Here is a 20,917-nt window from a genome sequence, read left to right as displayed (position 1 = left end):
CCCCCAGCTCTGTGCTGCCCGTTCCCTGCACTGCCCCTAGACCCCGATCCCTCTGCGCCTCCCATTCCCCATATCCCATTCCCCATGCCTCCACTGCACCCCTCACACTGCTTCCCCCGATCCCTGCGTCCATCTGTCTCTGTGCCTCCCGTTCCCCGTGCCACCCCTGTTCCCCCCTGCCACTGTTCCCTGCACCCCTCTGGCTCTGTGCTGTCCCTGCACTCTGTTTCCCCAGTGAGTTGGGAGTGAGGGGTGCTTGTCCATAGGGAGGGGCGGAACAGGGCAGGGAAAAAGCTGCTGTGACCCAGCAGTGAGTGAAAGGGGGAGTTCACTTGAAGCACCTTTGCCTTTATGGAAAAAAAATGAATGAAAATGCTATTTGCTATTTATAGGGCTAAAATGCTGGGACAAAAATGAAAACTAACAAAAAAAAATTGCAAAATGTAAACGTGTAAAAGACAACAAAAATCTGGGGGGGAGGGGATGTTTTGCTTGGCCCTGGGGGAGGGGAAGTGGCTGGTTGGGCTGTGAGGAGGGAAAGGGAAAAATCTGGGGAAGGGGCTTGTGCTGAGGGGAGAGGAGGAGGTCAGGAGAAGAAGAAGAAAAAGAAAGGGGAAGGCACCAATGGACAGGGGTGCAGGAGAGACAAATCCCAGGGGGCCAAGTGGAGACAATGAGGAAAAGGGCAGGAAGGGAGGTGTCAGTGGGAGGGGGGACAGGGTGATGCTAGAAGAGGAAAGGGTAAGGGCACTGGGGCTAAAGGGGAGAGGAGGTGCTGGGAGAAAGCTTGAAAGAAGGGGTGGGCATGAGGAAGGTGGGGATGGAGCAAGGCATGTGTGAGGGCACAGGAGCATAATGGGAACGGGGGCAGAGGGTGTTGAAGGGGTGGGTATCAGGGAAAAAGAGGGCAAAGGGGGCAGGGGCAGTGAGGGAAGGAGGAGGAATCAGGAGGGTACAGGTGCCAGGAGATTCTGGGGGTGAAGCAGAAGGGCAGACACCTGCAGGGGAGGGACCAGCATCAGAGGAGAGAGTCAGGGCAGGTTTGTAGAGGGAGGTGTTAGGAGAGGGGATGAGGAGGGGTAGCTCACCTGATCAGATTGGGGCTACTGGAGGAGTGGGCACAGGGGGGAGAGAAGGGCTGGTGGAGGGGGGCAGGTCTCAGGAAGGCTGAGGGCAGCAAGAAGGGCAGGATTCAGGACAGCAGAGGAGGGTGAGGGGTTGGGGGCAGCTGGCACTCGGGGAGCTGATGGAGTAAGGGGAGGAGACATGGCAGCAGAGGGAAAAGATAGAAGTTTATAAGATATTTATTAATAACTTGGGTGATACTTATTAAGAACGTATTAGTAATTACTGTTTTTATTCTTATTAGAAATTTATGCCACTAAAAAAAACCACTTTTTTGGGGAGGGGGATGGTGAGTCCCTTTTTTGTCTGGCGAGTAGGGTTTTCCATAATTAGTCGAGCCCTGGGTCAGGTTAGGTGATCACAGTGCTCCCTTCTGGCCTTGGAATCTATGAAAGTTTATTAATCTACACTGGGATTTCTCCATGACCTATCCATGTGGCTTTTCCAAAACACCTCATACAGTTCTGGACGAGCTCTTCTTCCAGTTTCCCAGGATCCAAAAAACTCAGTTTGACTTCAGCTTATCATTCGGGTTGCTTTATTATGCATGTAACAGCTCTTTGCCCATGCAGGTCAGGCCCAGATGCAGGGATTTGGTACAATTCCAGTTCATGTCACACACTACAGTTTATATACATCTTCCCTAGCTACTGACATCTATACTTCTTGTACATAAGGACCAATCTCATTGTAGATTGCATAAGCTAATCAGTTCAGAATGTACCTGCCTACTTTGTTTTCCATAAACATACCCACACTAATTAGTTTCTGCCTCCCTTATTTACTATCAATATAGTCACAGTAATTAACTGTTTTATCCATTACTTGTTCCAGCTTCTTCAGCCAATACTTGGTCAGGTTTGGCTTGTTTTAACCTGGGCCTGCTCACGTCAGCTAAAATAGCCCTACAGTGAAGAGTGCAACACAAGTTCACTCAATTATTCTCATTAAATTTGTCTACTCAAGAAACTCCTTAGGATTGCTCTGGCTACACTCTATACACACTCCCGTCAGAAAGCCGCTCCCACATTCCTTATATCAAAGTAGAATGACAAGTCACCTGCCTCACTGAATCAGCAGAACCTACTCAACCCCAGTGTCAGTGGTAGGTTTAGAACTCAGGACTTGCTGGTTTCCACTCCCAGACTGTGTCTACACTGGCATGTTCTTGCGCAAAAACGGCTGCTCTTGAACAAAAACATGCTGCCTGTCTACACTGGCCGCGCGTTCTTGCGCAAGTAAACTGACGTTGTGCTGTATGAAATCAGTACTTCTTGCGTGAGAACTCTGATGCTCCCTCTCGGGAACAAGCCCTCTTGCGCAAGAGCTCTTCCAGAGGAGGCCAGTGTAGACAGGCAACATGAATTTCTTGCACAAGAAGCCCCTATGGTTAAAATGGCCATCGGAGCTTTCTTGCACAAGAGAGCGTCTACACTGGCACGGATACTCTTGCGCAAAAGCACATGCCAGTGTAGACGCTCTCTTGCGGAAGAGTTTTTGCACAAGAAATCTTCTGCAAAAGAGTTCTTGTGCAAGAAGCTTCCAGTGTAGACGTAGCCCCAAGTTTTAACCACCTCCCTCAAAAAACTAACTTATCCATTTGTTACATATGAGCCTAATCCATTATTCATAGTGCATGACAAACCTCCAGTGATTTAAGTGAGAGTTTTGCTTAGGCTCTGGCCGTACAAAGAGTGTTTGGCATTTGAGTATAGAAAGTCAACAATTTGGAGCAAAATGTGTATTTTCTCCTAGTGCAGGATTAAACACAGGGAAGGCACTTACTAAATACTAATTATAAGCAGCAGAGAAGAGACACCGTTAAAGGCACACTCATAACTTATGTTAGTCACATAACAAACATGAGCAATGATTTATAACCAAACACGTCAGGGCTGATTGACTAAATGATACCAAATCATTTAGAATCCTCTTATGATTTACTTCATTTCATGTACAGTATCCCAGGTATACATGCTGTTCTTGTGTCATGTTCAGTTTGCATGTGCAGCATCCCAAACCAAACTTTAAAAATGCAGAGCCTGGCACAGATATTTATGCCTGTTATTTTCAGTAGCTTGAAATTCTAAAGGCAGGCTGGGATATTTCCATCTTCTAGGAGTTTGTTCTAATAACACCCGAGTACTGATTTTGGGACTTGGCCGTGGTGTCTTAAATATCTTAAATCCTTTGTAATGTGAATACATTGGGATATGGTCCATTATTTTGAAAGAGAAAATATTTCCACCTTAGAGGAATGGAGTTAATTTGAGGTGGCAAATGGATGTATTCCTTCCTTGTTCATGACACCTAACACAAAAAGATGAGCAGAGTGATAATTTGTATGCAAACATGAGGAGAGAGTTTAAAATGTGGCAGTGTGAAGGGGACAGAATACACAGTAGAGCCTTTATTAGCCACTAATTCATGCAGTAGTTGACAGATAGTTTCGCATATCTTACATCTTGCTGGAAAATCAACAGAATTAACCAAATGAGTTCAATTCTTTAAACTTCCAAACATATGATAGGCTTGACACTTTTGGTTTAGTGGGAGGGGGCAGCAGAGAAAAAGAGAGAGGATGGTCCCTCCATCCCTTCATTCTCCTGCTGCTGAAGTGGATCACAGGTGCATATTCCTTTCAATTCTAGCAATTAGTTTGTAGCAGTATGCATTTTTACAGCCATCTTAATTGTAGAGATTTACTTCAAAAATGAAAGCCGTAGCTTTGTAGCTACTGCAGAAGAAAAGTGCCTTCAACTTCCATTGAATTTGATGAGAACTGGGGCCACTTAGCATATAACGAGAGTGCCAGGAGAAACTCAACACCTCACAGGACTAGACCCCAAATTCATCAGCAGCCTAAAAATGATCCCTGAACTAGTTATAAGTTGAGAATGTTTTTATTACCCTGTTTATTTCTCATCTTGTTTCTTTTGTGCTATTATCTTTTCCACCAATGCAATGGGCAGCAGGCCAAGGAAGCGATTATTCTGAATGGATCTAAAATCAAAGTAAATCAATTATAATGCAGCTGCAATACGTTTTTTCCCTAGGCAATTAAGCATAAGTGATTGATCAGAATATTCCAATCTAATTCTCTTATAATGTATGCAATTTTAGATAAGTAAGCTCAGTAGACAAGCACATACAGTTCAGAATGCCAGCGTGATGCAGAAAAAATTATATTAAATATAGAAAAATTTAATCATAGCTTTTGATGGAGATTCTGAGATATACCAGAAGATCAGATACATTACTAATACTTTGCTTACTGCATGCCTAAGGATCAATAAGATAAAGAAAGAAAAAAGTTGACCAATGTACAATAAGTCAACAGTAATTTTTTATAAATAAAATGTATAATGGATATTTCACAGTTGCTGGCAATGCTGCTACTAAAGCAGTTCTTCTGTCAGTATTTCCATAATTTTTTCTCATCTGCCCTTTAAGAATGTTATAACGTCACTGTTTCTATACAGTATTAAATTAAAATATTGTTTCCTAGATGTTTCTCATGGTTATCAAAGGCCTCAGAAACAGTTGTGGGGATGGAGCTTGCCATGAAATGGGTGGGTAGGTTGCAGAGACATGATTCTTAGGTTTGTGGATGTGTAGAGCTGTTAGAACTTGCATTTGTAGATGGCTAAAAAAGGACTGGATAGAGCAATGTGAACTGATTGTAATATTAGCAGAGAGACACTAGACTCCAAGTGCTCAAAGAAGTAGTGGTTTACCTTAAAAAAAGAAAAGAAAATAGATTGCACAATATTAGTCCTTGTTTACAGCACCTATTTGATGCTATGTATACACTTGGGATTTGCTACAGCTAAGCAGAATGGCTCCAGTAAAGTAAGAAGTCAAAGAGTGGTGCCCTCAATATTTGGGAAAATGCATTGTGGAATGTCTGATTTTACAGGGTTATGGACTGAGGTAGGTTCTGATTTGCCAGTTTCAATGACATTTATTGTCTCTTCTGTAAAATAATTGTGTCTAGCCTCTTACAGCAACCACATTGTGTTAGACTAGGCATCTACCAGCAGCAGTGGTAAATGTAAAGATTCTCTAACCATTAAACAATTATTAACCATGAAACACATGAAATGTGTTTTTAGACAATCATGTCTCTACTCCAAGAGATAGATGGCAAAGAGTTACTGTTTGGTGATACAGAATAGATGTGGGAAGGTTTAGGAAATCCAGCTTTTTAAGGTTTATGAAGAAGAGAAAGAAAGCAGGAAGAGTAAACAGTACCCCATTTTGTATCAATATTATTATACACAATTTTTTCAATTTCCATAAAGAGAGTGATGTGATGTGATTGTCCTTAAAGCAGATGTGTAGCCTGGAATAACAATACTTGAAGAGTGACTAGTGATGCTGAAAACATAAATAGTCAGAGTTGTTAAGAAAGTTCTAGCATTTCTATCAGGACTCTGAGGGTACGTCTAGAATACATGCCTCTGCTGACAGAGGCATGTAAAATAGGCTACCGGACATAGTAAATGAAGCCAGGATTTAAATATCCTCGGCTTCATTAAAATACAAATGGCCGCTGAGCTGTGCCGGCTCAGCTGATCGTTAGCACAGCATGTGAGTCAAGACATGATCAGTCGACAGGGAAGCCTTTGTCGACTGCTTCCTTATGCCTCGTGAAATGAGGTTTACAGGAGAGGTCGACAAAGGCTTCCCTTGTCGACCGATCTACGTCTTGACTCGTGCGCTGGGCCGACGATCAGCTGAGCCAGCATAGCGCAGTGGCCATTTTTATTTTAATGAAGCTGGGGATATTTAAATCCCCTCTTCATTGACTATGTTGGGTAGCCTATTTTATATGCCTCTGTCGGCAGAAGCATGTAATCTAGATGTATCCTCATAGAGACCAGAGAGACCCCTGAGGGAAAACAGGAAGGAACAGACCTATAAGGGTTTGGGGAGTGTGTAAAGCAGATTACTAGATGAAACAACTATAATAAAATGAGGCAATCAGCTTTAGTCTTTAGGGGAAAATTGTGATATGATGAATATGAAATAATGAAATCTGCTATGAACTGTAACTAGGGTTGGTTGTGACTGGCAAGAAAGAAAGAAAGAAAGAAAGAAAGAAAGAAAGAAAGAAAGAAAGAAAGAAAGAAAGAAAGAAAGAAAGAAAGAAAGAAAGAAAGAAAGAAAGAAAGAAAGAAAGAAAGAAAGAAAGAAAGAAAGAAAGAAAGAAAAGGTAGCATGTTTATTTTTAAGGGGGAGTTACATTTCCGAACAGTTCTGAGCAGAAGCTCTTGAATCACAAATGAGAACAATAAACAATGAAGTGTAAAAACTGCCCACTGGCACAGCAGGAGTTTGAGAACACCTTTGGGAAGGAGATTACCTGGCTCAATTTGAGCTTGAATGGTGAAGAGGCAGGAGTGGGTTACCTCCTACTCGAGGAGAAGGGTGACTAGCCTAGCCAAGAAGGAAGGACCATCTCCCTGGTTAAAGGAGACAGAAGAAGAAACTTAGGTACACCAGCCTAAGAGGTAAATGAAGTACTGAGATCTTGTAAGTTTCCATCCCTGCTAAATTTACAGCTGTCCAACCCAGAGGAACCTGGGACAGGAAATGTTGTCAATTGTCCTGGGGGGCGAGGGGTGGGCAGTGCTGCTATTAGACACAAACAACTTGCTATAGAGTCCATGCCCCAAACTGAAGGGGCAACAGTAGAAAGTAGCCCAGGGCAGTGGAGAGAGACTCCCCAGTAGGACTCCTTCTTAAGTGACCACTTGTCCTTAATTGGCTGGGACAGTTGCAAAATGTAGATTTCAAATCCAGGCCCCTGGTCCCTGGATTCTCCTCAACACAATTCAGATTTACTGCTTAGCAGTGATCAACTCACAGCAACAACAGTGCAGTGCAAAGCCCTGCCAGTACCACATCATTCACAGTGCTACACAGCCCCAGAATGACTGACACATTATGTGGCCAATTTAAGACTATTTATCATCCCAGTATCATGTGATCTGTTACGCTTCTCACATTTTCCCAAATGGAAGAACCTAATCTCCTTTGGCAGTGCAGATGGAAAACAAAATATACTTCATCCGTAGTGGTACCGTTATTTAAATTTCAGACTGGTCAATGTTTTCTTTTTTTTTTTCATGTAAAATGGCTAACTCCAAAAGTGGAATATGGATGAACAGTGAAACATCAGACTCAGAGAGAGAATGATTCTCCATCTCCACAACTCCTCCAAAGAAAAAAAGGAAGCGCCTGTGTAAATTGAGAGAAGAGTGAGGAAGGTCATACACAGACATTCAGAAAAATTCAAAAGATTCAACTACAGATTTTTGTGCTTTATGTAGAAAAGATGTTGGAATTGGATACAGAGGTGAAAATGATGTCAAAAGGCATTCATTGTTAGGCATAAAGCAAATGTTATTTCTGATAACAGGCAGTTGCTGATGACTGAATTTGATGTTAAAACAAATGATGTAGATCAGATAAAGAAATGTACCGCACTAGAGATAACCATCACACAAACAAACATCTCCTCTGTTAGAGATCTAGTTAGCGGTATGTTTTGTTGTTCAGTTGTACCAACGAAAATATGTAGAGATTCAAAAGCTGTGACCATAACCAAAAATATATTTACAGCATAGAGTTTATGCCAAATGAATTGAAGAAGCCCTACATGTTTTACAGTGTATCACCTTATGCATCAAATAAAGGAAACACTAAGCTCTTCTCCCATTGCTCTGAAGTATTTTGTACCAACACAGCATGTTCAGACAGGTCTGTAGGATTTTAACAGAGAACATGAGACAGCAGTTGATTTCAGAGATGATAAAATGTGTGGTAGATTCTAATGGGATTGACTTGTCCCTTATATTTGCCTATTGTGCTGACAATGCCAGAGTGAATTATGGAAAACACCATTTGGTATATCAATTGCTTAATAAAGAAAGCAGCAGGCTTATAGCTGCCAACTGCGTAGCACACATAACCTGTAACTGTGCAAAATTTGCTGCTGATCAACTGAAATATGATGTGCAGACTGAAATCATTAACATTGTCAACCTCATTGCAGTTTCAGCAAAGAAAGAAGACAATTTAAGGGATATTTATTAATTTCTTGAGATTTTCTTGGGTAAAGTTAGTAAAACATGTGCCATCTCAATGGCTTTTGCTTGTTCAGCAGGAGACAAAATTTTAAAGTCCTGGCCAGTGATCTGATGTTATTTCCAGTCACTGAGAAAGAAAGAGTGCCCCATCACTATTTGAATGTTCATAGCTGATGAAACTGGTCAGCTTATTGCTACATCCATTCCAGAGCTCTACATGCTGTTTCTGCAGAATGTGTAACAAATTCTCCAAAAAAAAAAACCCTTTTCAAACTTGTTTGCACCTTACAATGGTATCATTAAGAAACAAACCAAACAGAAGGAAAGAGGATTAATTATTTGTTTATTTGGTGAATACAGTGTGGAAAAACTGGCAGACAACAATGCTAAAAAAGATGGAAAGTGATTTTTTTTTTGACAAAGTGCTAAGGTATCTTAAAAAGTGGTTTGGCTTCTCAGATGCCAATCTCTTAAACATTTTGAAGTACTGTCACTGGAAAAGGACTGCCTGTTGTTCTAGGGGAGCTTGTGCAAAGTTGCAGAGACATTACATTTGACAGATTCCTTAAAGACTGATTTGGATGAACTTTAAGAAGTTGTTTCAGGTATTTCTCTGATACTTAGTTGTATAACAGAGACTAGTATGACCAGGGCCCAAAGATTGAAGAATATCTTTGATAAGTTAGGCCCTGATGGTGAGCAGAATTTGAAACATCTTTTTAAAAAATCATTTCATGTGTACTCAATACACCTTGCTTCAATGCCTAGGTTGAGAAAGTATTCAGCTTGATTAATATGATATGAAGAGAGCAAAGAAACAGATGTCCCGTGGATCTGATAAAAGCTACACTGCAAATAAATCTAAACTTCTGGTTCACTTGCTTTGAATGCTGTTGATTGGTCAGATCAAATACCAAACTCTTGAAATCTGCAGGCTCAGTAGGACGTACACATTTAAACCAAAATGAGCATGTCTGGTTTTACTTTTTATTTTATTTTTTACATCTGCCAGAGAACTGTACCTTTTTTACTGCAAAAAACTTGAACCTCTGAAAAATAGTCTGATGGATTAAAGTCCAATGAAGAACAGGACACACTGATAAATTGATATTTAATTTTTAATTATCATTATTAAATATAGACTATAAAATGTGCGCACGTACTATACCTCCTCCCCCGATTTTAAAAAAAATAGCATGTGACTTGTTTTTGCGTTTTGAAAAGGTAGTCATCCTAGGTCCCCTACTTGGGGGTTGACTCACCCAGGGTCCTGACCTAGGATCTTATGGAGGTGGAGGCCCCAAGTCCTCCTAACCCCTTTGCCTTAAAGACTGAGTTACCTCAACTAAGGAGGAGGCCAGAAGTTAAGAGTTCCAAACACAAGGCTGCCTGCCTTCCAAGACCCTCTGTTAGTGAGTCTCAGGGTACGTCTAGATTGTATTATTATTTCAGAATACCAGAAGTATCCAGAAATAGCAACACCATGTCTTTAAAAGCACCCATTATTTCCCAAAATAGTGGGCATGCTATTCTGGCATCCCTGTAACCCTTGTTCCACAAGGGTTAAGGGATTTGTTGGAGTAGTGCCTTATTTTGAAATTTGGCACTGTCTACACAGCACTAAATTTCAAAATAAGCTCTTTTGACTAGGGGTTCATCTCCACTGCATAGCTATTTCAAAATAAGATATTCCAGAATAGTTATTCTAGAATAGCTTATTTCGAAATAGCACGTCTACACTGCAGGGAAGCCTCAAAATTAGTCCAAGGCAGGCTTCCCTAATGTAGACGTGCTATCTCAATTTGGAACCTCAGGAAACACTGGGGAGGAATAACTTGGAATGGCCTTGGTGAGGGGCTATTTTGAAATAGCAGAAGTGGAGCTTTATTTCGAAATAGCTATTTCAGAATAGGCGTTATTCCTCATGGAATGGGATTTACAGAAGTCGGAATAAACCATCCATTATTTTGAAATAAATTCAAAATAATGGAATGGCTGTGTAGTTGCTCACTTTGTTTTTTCAAAATAACATTAGTTAGCTTGAAATAATGGTGCAGTGTAGATATGCCCCTAGACTCAGCATAAGCTACGCAATTTGCACAGCGCAAAATGCATAGCGCAAACGGCATTGCTTATTCCAACAGAAGGGTGCTGTCTAGATGCACCCTCATTTATTTCTGACTAGAGTGTGAAATAATCTTTCAGATGTGCAGCCTTTTTACAGATCTATCTTAATTTCCCTCTCTAAAGCTAGTTAGTTATAATTACATTTACAAATGAACTATGAGTTCATGAGTATTAATATTCATTGACAAACTTAAATGAGATTTTTGCAAACTTCTGTTTTAAGATTGTAATAGAAATGGCCTTTCACAGCTCTGTTTGGAAGAGGGAATAACTCAGAAGCTAAAGTTAAAGATGTTTCGGGAGGAATTTTATAAAACGTAATTATTGTTAAAGTCTATTATTAGTAATTTAAAAAGACACAAGAAACATTTGTAATAGATAAAATCTTACAGTGAATATTAAAATTATGGTAAGGTAGGCTAAAACCTCAGGTGCAGCAATTGGTACATCTAAAAGGACAGCAAATGTATCTTGCCGTCTTTACGCTCCTCCCCTGCATTGATCTTATAGGCAGACATGGGCTGGTTTTGCCCTGGATGAAACCTAGAAACTCAGGGCTGCTTTAATTTTCACTGCTGGGCAATGTTTCCTATGTTCCCTATAATTTTTTCCATTCATGTGTGCAATATATTTTGTCTTGTGCACCAAGGTATGTGCAGATGTTCACCACCAATAGAAATGCTGCCAGCTGTGGGCACTGGCACATTGCCGATGTGGGCAGCTGGGCACTCTGCCGATAAGCTGGCCAGCACTTGGGTGGCCACCCAAGCAGTCAACTTACAGGGAACACTGCTGGTGGGAAGTAATCACCTAATATTTGTTAGAGCCATAGGGATTGTCTGAATGCAGCATGCTTGAGTCCAGGCCCCTTTACATCTTTGGCATGCTCCATATAATGGGGATGGGTAGTCTGGAGGGAGAAAGTATAGAAATGGATATGCTGGTTCCTCACTAGTTGAGGATTCCCCTACACTGGTAGACACTATGAAATCCCTTCGCAGCACTAAAATAATGCAAAAGGGAATTAGAAAGGCCAAAGCTCTGGATCATATTCAGAATAGGTTAGGTACTAAATGCTCCAGCAAAAGCTAATTAAACCACTAATTGTTGATGCACATGTTAATTCCAGATGCAGCATGGGCTTCTATGTACATTTCAAAGCATTTTCAGATGCCTCAATGGCAATACAGGGTTAGTGTTTCCTGTTCCCTTTTGTGGACTATAAGGGTACACCTACACAGCAACATTATTTTGCAATAACGTCCATTATTCTGAAATAACTATGCAAGAGTCTACACAGCTAGCCCGTTATTTCAAAATAATGGGCAGCTTATTTCAGTGTTTGTAAACCTCATTCTATGAGGAATAATGCCTCTAAAGAAATAGCTATTTCGGAATAGCAGTATTGTGGACACTCCACTGCTGCTATTTCAGAATAGCTCCTCCCCAAAGCCATTCAAAGTATTTACTCTCCAGTGCCTCCTGGGGCTTTAAATCAGGATAGTGTATCCACATTAGGGAAGCCTGCCTCGGAGTAATTTTGAGGCTTCCCTGTAGTGTAGAGGCGGTATTTCAGAATAAGCTATTTTGGAGTATTTCTTCCGGAATAGCTTATTCCAAAATAATCATGCAGTGTAGATGTAACCTAAATGTTTATATCTGTGAGGAGGAAAAAACTCAGTACTCTGCAATCACCTTTCTCTTTTCCCCGATCTGGTTACTGTCATTGTGCAGTCTAAATATTCCTGATGGAGTTTTTTCTCCCTCATCATAATTATATTAAAAGCTTTCAACAAGATCAACTGTTCTGTTTCTGTCAGGTGGACATTATATAAGCATTGCTGGGTGCCATGTCTGTGAGGTGAAATATCAGCCAATCCCTTTAGAAGCAGAGATAGTAGAGCACCAGGCCCTATTTCAATGATGTTTCATAAGAAGTCACTTAACTAATAGGTGGGCAGCACAGACTGAGATCAGTGAAGAAAAAACTCTTTGCAATACCTTCAATAATACTGATTTTCTGCTGTTTGTTTAGCCTCCCCAATGTACAAGAGAGTTCAACCTCCCTTTCATATAATGGGCTTTGTAGATAAGATCTATTATATATTAACTCTTTGTTTCCTTTAACTCATTGAACATGCATTCTGCTAAGGGACAAGTGTATACTTTGGATGCTCATTGGGGCTATGGCATTCACCAAAACCTACCAACAGAGCATTTAATATGAGCTTAGAGGTTAGCACCTTTCATGGGGAAGGATCCCAAAGTTCATTACAGACATTTATATCTAGGAATCAGTTGAAGCCCGACTGCAGGTGTCCCTTCTTTTTTCAAAAAATGGGCCAATTGTCGCATATTTTCTGTCTCTCCCTCCCAGACAGTTTTCAAAACTGGTGATTTTTAAAAACGTTGTTTTCCACTGGGTCATTTGTTTGCTCTTTGCCGTTATTCCATCCTGGAGGCTGAGAGGGGATTAGTCAGTTTCATTTTTTGTTTCTGGTCAGTTTCATGTCTTGGTGGCCATGGAGTAGCCAAATGCAACAGTGTTGAAGACTGCAGGTGAAACTCAGGTGTTTGAATCTGTCTCATGGAATTTGTTCTTTTAAAAATTTAATGGAAACATCTTGGGTGCTGGAAATGGCTCAGTGGGCGGGGCACAGAACAGGCCCCCAAAGACATGAGCTCTCTTTCTGAACTGGCTTGCCGAGTAGTTTGGTCAAGGTATTTTCCCTCCCTGAGCTGCATTTGGCCCAGCTGTACAATGAGAAGAATGACCCTGCCCTCCTCTAAGAGCTGCTGCTGACTAGAGCTGTGTAAAAGCCAAGTTATATTGAATGTGATTGTACAGGACTGGGCTGTGTCCTTCTGATGTTGATGATTTCCCATCACAAGTTCTGGCTCTGTGAGTGAACATGGGGAAGCACTAGGTGATGCCTCCTGCCTCCTGTCTTACTCAGAAGAGGGAGGAGTAATAAATAAATGAGCAGAGTGCAGAAGGTTTATGAGGCAGAATGCCTTTTTCGAAAGTACTCTTTTGAAAAACGGTGCTATGTAATGCAAACAGTGCTTTTTCAAAAGAGATCATCCAGACTGCCTGGGTGCTCTCTTTCGAAAAAGCGGCTTGCTTTTTCAAAAGTACTGGTTGTAGTCTAGATGCTCTTTTTCAAATGAGGCTTGCAGTCTAGACGTAGCCTCACAGAAATGGTGATGATGAATCGGTGGCATTCCAAGCCGCTCCCATAAGGTCCCCTTTTTAAAGAAATAGTCCCATATTTAAGCCCTTCTACTGGGGCCTTTTTTTTAAGGCAAATTGGCCTTATTTTCAGTCTCTGCACTTCCACTAGTATTGGTGGGGTTGACTGCTGGCCAGACCCTTGCTTTCCAGCTACCCCCTCACCAGCAGCGGGGCAGGGAAATTCCAGTGGCTGGTGGCTGAGCAAAGTTGCAGTCTGCAGGGCCAGTTGTTTCCCCTGCTGGTCCGTGAGTGCAGTCTCTGCTGTGTGCCCCCTCTCGGCCAGCAGGCTTCTCTCCACCCCATTTCCAGCACTGACTGGTGGCTGCAGTGGTTGGGTGAGTGTGGGCAAGTGATGGCTGGTTACATGTCACCTCTGCTGCCCACCCACCAGCTCTTTACATGCTTCTCCTCTATTCTCTCCATGCTGTGCTCTTTCACCCACCCCCAGCCCCTCTGCTCCTCCATATCCCACCCCGTGAGGTACATCCACTCCTGGCACCGTGCAAAAAAACAGCCACTGGTCGGATCATTCAGCTTATTGGCTGGGCTAGCACCAGGAAAAGTTCAAGGTCTCTGACTCGGGGCTCTGGCCAGGAGGAGCCAAGCCCTGCATGTGCCAAAGCCCCACACAGTGCTGGCATGAGCCTCGGCTCTGCAGTGGCAGAGAGAAAGCCCTTTCCAGCCTATTTGCAGCTTGATCTTGCAGGTCTCCCGGCAGGGGCATTTAGCACCTTCATCACAAGGGTTCCACTAGGCCCCCTCCCCTGCTGAGCCACCTCTTTGGCTGGGATGGCTGAAGCCCCTGCAGCCAGGTTCCCCCCTCTCCTCTGTTCTGCTGGAATCAGCTCCCATCCCTTCCCTCCCACATAGGACTGAAAGGTTGCTGCTGGATATATTCTGGTGTGAAACATGACAGAAATCTGGAGAGGAGGGCTATGACCAGCGGAGCTGACAGCTTCTGCAGCTCCCTGGGCAACATAGGGAGTCCCCAAGCTTCATGTTCCTGGAAGGAACAGGGATGAGGGCAGCTGGCCCTCAGGACTACTTGGAGCATGGCACACCCCCCATAGCTCTTAGTGCTGCTTGGAGCGCACGGCCCAGCAGATTTAAAGGGCCCCGGGGCTCCAGCTGCCTCCATTGCTGCTATGGCAGCGGTGGCAGGCAGAGCTGCAGGCCCCTTTGAATTTCTGGGTACCAGTGCAACAGTCTTCTCCTCATCCCCCAGTCAGCGAGCCCACGTGTGACCCTGCCCATTCCCCACATATTGCCTTGAGAAGATGATGGTCCAGGTACCAAGAGAGGCATGTTCAGGAAAGTGTGTGTGTGTCACCGCTCCCCATACATTCCAGGTGTGTGGCATTTCTTTTTAACAGGGGCACAGGCAACTTGATGTTAATTTGAACAATTGTACCACAGAGTTCTGAGTGATTGCCATTGAACTCACTTGACTACGAGTACTTTTACCAGATGTCCTTTATTGAGCATTGGGAAATATGGTGACCTTAACTGGGGGCAATTTTGTGGCCTGTGTTGTGTAGAAGATGAGACCAGGTGATTATAAATGGTCTCTTGCTGGCTGTAATCTGTGAATTTGTGAATAGAGAACTCCTCCCTAACACGTGAAATAAGAAAATTAGACTTAATCTTCTATGGCTTTACAGAGCAAGAATACAGGAAGCTCATGTTTAAACCCTAGAAAGCAATATAGCACCTTTCTTATTTTGCTATAGTAGGTAATGTTTTACAAAGTAAAATATAAGGAAATATCATCCCAGCAGTAAGAGTTTTAGGAGTTTGCAGAGTAGCTGTCATGTTAAAGTAGCTTTGTGCGTGTGTTACTTTGCTGTTAGAAATGTTTGCTTCAGTTGGCTAAGTTCATTTAAAGCAATTACTAGTATAATAGCATGAAGTCAGTAAAGCATACTAAGAACTTATAGTGCTTATTTTTGCAGCTGGTAAATTTTGGCTCTTCAGAAGTTGATGTTGGACTTGCTCACAACCGGCATCAGAATGCATTGCCCAGATGGGGCGAGCAGGATCATTTTCATCCAGCTTTATCTGCAGAGAAATGAGGAAGATAATATGATACAATCTTTCAAAAGAAAGACTTGCTACTTCGCCATTGTCTCCCAGAGTGGCAATAACAGAGGGAGAGGACTAAGAGCTGGAAAGAATGATTACAGCTCCCTTGCTGTATTGCAGCTTTAGCCTTTGTGGCTTCTTATTACAAGCACTCTCTCTCCTCAATAAGACAGAGGAAAACAAACAATGTGCTGTTCATTGTTGCTGCTACTGGTGCTCTGGATGAAGCTTCACACAGCTGGAGACTTTCACAGAATCATCGAAATTAAAGATGGAAACAAGTCCATAATCTTGCCATTGCAGGTTTCTTCCCAACAGTAGATTTATTCTTTAGTGCCTTGCAGAGCTGCATTTTACATGAGGCAAGTAATAGAGCTTCTTTCCTGTCTCTTGGGTTGCTGTTCTACAGGCTAGCTGACCTCACTATTAGCAAATTTCTCCCCCAACGTTCAGCCTTAGTTTCTCTCTGCTTAGTTTCATCTGATGATTCCTATGTGCCTGACTCATATTCAATTATTCCCCTGTCAGGGAGCATACACTCTTCACATACTTGTTTGCAGTTATTTTGCCCTCTTAGTACTAGTTAGTGAAATTAGCAGTTATTTCTTTGAGTAAATCCTTTCTGCTTCTTATACACGTAATGGCATTTTTCTGTAGAAAAGATGTGACCACCACCCTTCTAGTGAAGCCCATCTTCCTGGAGGCAAAGGTGCTGAAATAGATTCATAGAATACTAGGACTGGAAGGGACCTCGAGAGGTCATCGAGTCCAGTCCCCTGCCCCCATGGCAGGACCAAATACTGTCTAGACCATCCCTAATAGACATTTATCTAACCTACTCTTAAATATCTCCAGGGATGGAGATTCCACAATCTCCCTGGGGAATTTATTCCAGTGTTTGACTACCCTGAAAGTTAGGAACTTTTTCCTAATGCCCAACCTAAACCTCCCTTGCTGCAGTTTAAGCCCATTCTGTCCTCAGAGGCCAAGATGAACAAGTTTTCTCCCTCCTCCTTAGGATACCCTTTTACATACCTGAAAACCGCTATCATGTCCCCTCTCAATCTTCTCTTTTCTAAACTAAACAAATCCAATTCTTTCAGCCTTCCTTCATAGGATAGGTTATGTTCTCTAGACTTTTAATCATTCTTGTTGCTCTTCTCTGGACCATCTCCAATTTCTCCATATCTTTCTTGAAATGCGGTACCCAGAACTGGACACAATACTTCAACTAAGGCCTAACTAGCGCAGAGTAGAGCAGAATAATGACTTCTCATGTCTTGCTCACAACACACCTGTTAATGTATCCCAGAATCATGTTTGCTTTTTTTGCAACAAATAGAGCTGGAGTAGTCATCACCAAAAAACTGACAATTACCAACAACTGCCACAGGATGGTATCTGAAATAAACCTGCTTTTCCCTGTTTAAAATAGGGAATAACAAAGGAACTGTAACTTAAATACTAAAGTGCTGCAACTTAGTTAATGCAGCACACTTTACTAATGCACATTGTACAAGTTTGTGTATTTGGCATGTTTACTAAAGATTATGAAATGTATAGCATCATAATTAATCCTGGGCCATGACATGGGGTCTTCCATCACCAAAGCATTTTATACACAAAGACACATGTAGGAGGGTAGGGCCTTTGTATGGGGAAACTGAGCCATAATGGGAGTCATGTAATATGTTTAAGAAACAGAACGGGCATAGAGGAGTTTCCTGCTCTGTGGCTGGGGAGCACTGCCTTCTCATACATTCCCATCAGCTAATATTAACTCATTCTGTCTTGAATCTTCTGAGTCACCTAAAATGACTCTGTGACCCGGAGCTCATCTGTCACCTCCTGACAGAAATGTATGTGCTTGCCAGAAACATCATAGCCCTCAGTGAGTTTAATGCTTGTGAAACAGGAGGGGCTGGTAATTTTTTTAAAATAAAAAGCTCATTTTACATGCTGAAAGGAACGTAGGAAGGTGTTACCTGGAAGAGCCTCGTTTCCAGGGTGTGCCTATTTTCCTCCGCTGCTGGCATGGTCTGAGCACACTTCTTCATATGGTGCTCGTTTGACAGGGACAGGCTGGCAGACCTGTAATAAAACAGTTCAGTTCTCTCTTATTGATTTCCCTCTGCATTTGCAAATTGTACACAGACAAAACAGAAACCTGCCATTTCCTAGCTGAGTATTTTACGCCTCACAACATTTTCATTCTCTTGAAAATCCCAAACTACAGTATTTTAAAGTGTCCAAAAGAGACTGACACTCTGCTCCTCTCAACCTTTAGTCAGGGTTGGGTGGCCAAATCCTGGCCATAAGTGCTGCTGAAGCCATATTTAGGAACAGCTGGCCTTCTGCATTGTATATACTATCACTCCTGCTCACTCCAAGCCTGTAGCCCAACAGGGCCTATCATGTTGGAAGCTCCTTCAATAGCCAGTCAGTGTTTTTCTGACTGCAGGCAAGACAGATGGGTGAACACTGAAAAAAACAACAAATAGTCTGGTAGCACTTTATAGACTAACAAAACATGTAGATGGTATCATGAGCTTTCGTGTGCACAGTACCAGCAAAACTGCACACCAAACCTCCAGCACTTCTAGCTCTTGTGGGAAAAGAGTCAAGCTTGGCCAAAGTCATTTTTAAAGATATTTTCTCTTCACCTTTTCTTTAGGGGAAGTTCTCCCTAGTTCTTTCTGATGGGAAATGTAAACTGGCATAGCCACTGAAGTCTCAGAAATCCTTCAACTGCCAAGTCTGTCCTTAACTGTGAATTTGCCTCTGATAAAATACATACAGGCCAGTTTTGTTCTTTTATGGATCCAGATTTTTTAATCTCCATCCCACATGTGGGTTGCTGATACAGCTATAATACCAGAATCTGGATGCAACAGAGTTCTGATACCAAGCCTCAGTGCTGCAGCACTCAGCCTCTCATTATGCATTAAATAAATCATATACAGGCAGTCCCCGGGTTACGTACAAGATAGGGACTGTAGGTTTGTTCTTAAGTTGAATCTGTATGTAAGTCGGAACTGGCATCCAGATTCAACCACTGCTGAAACTGATCAGTTTCAACAGCGGCTGAATCTGGACGCCAGTTCCGACTTACATACAGATTCAACTTAAGAACCCCAGGCGTCCCCAAGTCAGCTGCTGCTGAAACTGATCAGCATCTGATTCCAGGAAGCCAGGGGCAGAGCAACTCTGCCTCGGGCTTCCTGTAGTCAGCCGCTGGTCAGTTTCAGCAGCAGCTGACTTGGAGACGCCTGGGGCAGAGCAGCTGGGGTGCTGCCGGGTTGGTCCAGTAGCACCAAGGAGCGGTGCTGCGGGACCAACCGGCAGCGCCCCACCTGCTCTACCACAGGCCCCGGGCTTTGCTCCATGTCTCCCTGGTCTGCTGGGGGGGGGGGGGCACTAGCTGAGTCCCCCCCAGCAGACCAGGGAGACGGGGAGCAAAGCGGCGGAGGACTCGGGCCGGACCGCAGCATTTCCAGATCAGCTGGAAGCGCCGCGGGTCTGGCCCGGGTCCTCTGCCGCTTTGCTCCCCGTCTCCCTGGTCTGCTGGCTCCCCCAGCAGACCAGGGAGACGGGGAGCAGCTTTTCTCGCCCCGGAGGAGGTGGGCAGCGGGACCAGGCGTCCCGCCACTCCAGTCCTCCGGGGCGAGAAAATCCCCGTTCATAACCGCGGATCCGACATAAGTCGGATCCACGTAACTCGGGGACTACCTGTATCTTCCCCAGATGTGTAGATGAGCATCCTGTGTATTTGCTGGTGTAATATGGCTCTAGACATGGTTTCAGTAGTAAACTAGCATACACGTTTTGCATCATAAACCCAAAGAGACAAAGATAAACAATGAAGACAGCATACTATAGATTGAACCTCTCTAGTCTGGCACCCTCGGGATCTGACCAGTGCCAAAACAGAGAATTTGCTGAATCATAGGAGATCAATATTGTCTAGCACCATTGCCAACACTTCCACTACTTACTGGGCTCTTCGAAAACATTTAGAATCATGGAATCATAGAATACTAGCACTGGAAGGGATCTCGAGAGGTCATCGAGTCCAGTCCGCTGCCCTCATGGCAGGACCAAATACTATCTAGACCATCCCTGATAGACATTTATCTAACCTACTCTTAAATATCTCCAGAGATGGGGATTCCACGACCTCCCTGGGCAATTTATTCCAGTGTTTGACTACCCTGACAGTTAGGAACTTTTCCCTAATGTCCAATCTAAACCTCCCTTGCTGCAGTTTAAGCCCATTGCTTCTCGTTCTATCCTCTGAGGCCAAGATGAACAAGTTTTCTTCCTCCTCCTTATGACACCCTTTTAGATACCTGAAAATGGCTATCATGTCCCCCCCCCCCCAATCTTCTCTTTTCTAAACTAAACAAACCCAATTCTTTCAGCCTTCCTTCATAGGTCATGTTCTCTAGACCTTTAATCATTCTTGTTGCTCTTCTTTGGACCCTCTCCAATTTCTCCACATCTTTCTTGAAATGCGGTGCCCAAAACTGAACACAATACTCCAATTTGGAGATAAATTAGAGCTAAATAAGAGCACAGAACACTGATGGTACATCTACACTGCACAATTATTTCGGAATAAGCTATTTCAGAAGAAATACTCTGAAATAGCAACGAGGAGTCCTGTGGTACCTTATAGACTAACAGATTTATTGGAGCATAAGCTTTTGTGGCAAAGTCCCACTTCGTCAGATGCATCTGACGAAGTGGGTTTTGCCCACGAAAGCTTATGCTCCAATAAATGTTAGTCTATAAGGTATCACAGGACCCCTCATCGTTTTTCAGATTCAGACTAACACAGCTACCCCATGATACTCTTAAATAGCTTATTTCTAAATAGCACATTTACACTACAAAGAAGCCTCAAAATCAGTCCAAGGTAAGCTCCCTAAATGTGGAAGTGCTACCTCGATTTAGAGCCCTAGGAAGCACTAGGGAGTAATTACTTTGAATGGCCCTGGGGAGGAGCTATTTCAAAATAGCAGCAGTGGAGTGTCCACCCTACAGCTTTTTCAAAATAGCAGTTTCAGAAGAGGTGTTATTCCTCATAGAATGAGGTTTACAGAAGACAGAATAAGCCATCCGTTATTTCAAATTTATTTTGAAACAACAGAATTACTGTGTAGACGCTCATGTTGTTAATTCGGATAACGGCTGTTATTCTGAAATAATGCTGCTCTGTAGACATTCCCAGAGAGCCAGGACTGGTGGC

The 20,917-nt window shown here is 42.9% G+C and overlaps 1 protein-coding gene across 1 annotated transcript in view; it reads right to left on the bottom strand.

Annotated features, from left to right (window-relative positions):
• Positions 1-15,039: 15,039 nt before the first annotated feature.
• The window catches only part of DPYS (dihydropyrimidinase), a 55,120-nt gene continuing 49,242 nt past the window's right edge, over positions 15,040-20,917 (bottom strand). Inside the window, exons 9-10 of the mRNA XM_006122392.4 lie at positions 17,652-17,757; positions 15,040-15,642 (exon numbers count right to left, since the gene is read on the bottom strand). Coding sequence (XP_006122454.2) covers positions 17,680-17,757 — 78 coding nt within the window. The 3' untranslated portion in view covers positions 15,040-15,642; positions 17,652-17,679. The remainder of the gene's footprint in view (positions 15,643-17,651; positions 17,758-20,917) is intronic.

This window comes from Pelodiscus sinensis, chromosome 2 (assembly GCF_049634645.1).
Source record: "Pelodiscus sinensis isolate JC-2024 chromosome 2, ASM4963464v1, whole genome shotgun sequence".
Classification (NCBI taxonomy): domain Eukaryota; kingdom Metazoa; phylum Chordata; order Testudines; family Trionychidae; genus Pelodiscus; species Pelodiscus sinensis.
This window is presented reverse-complemented; position numbering and strand designations above follow the sequence as displayed.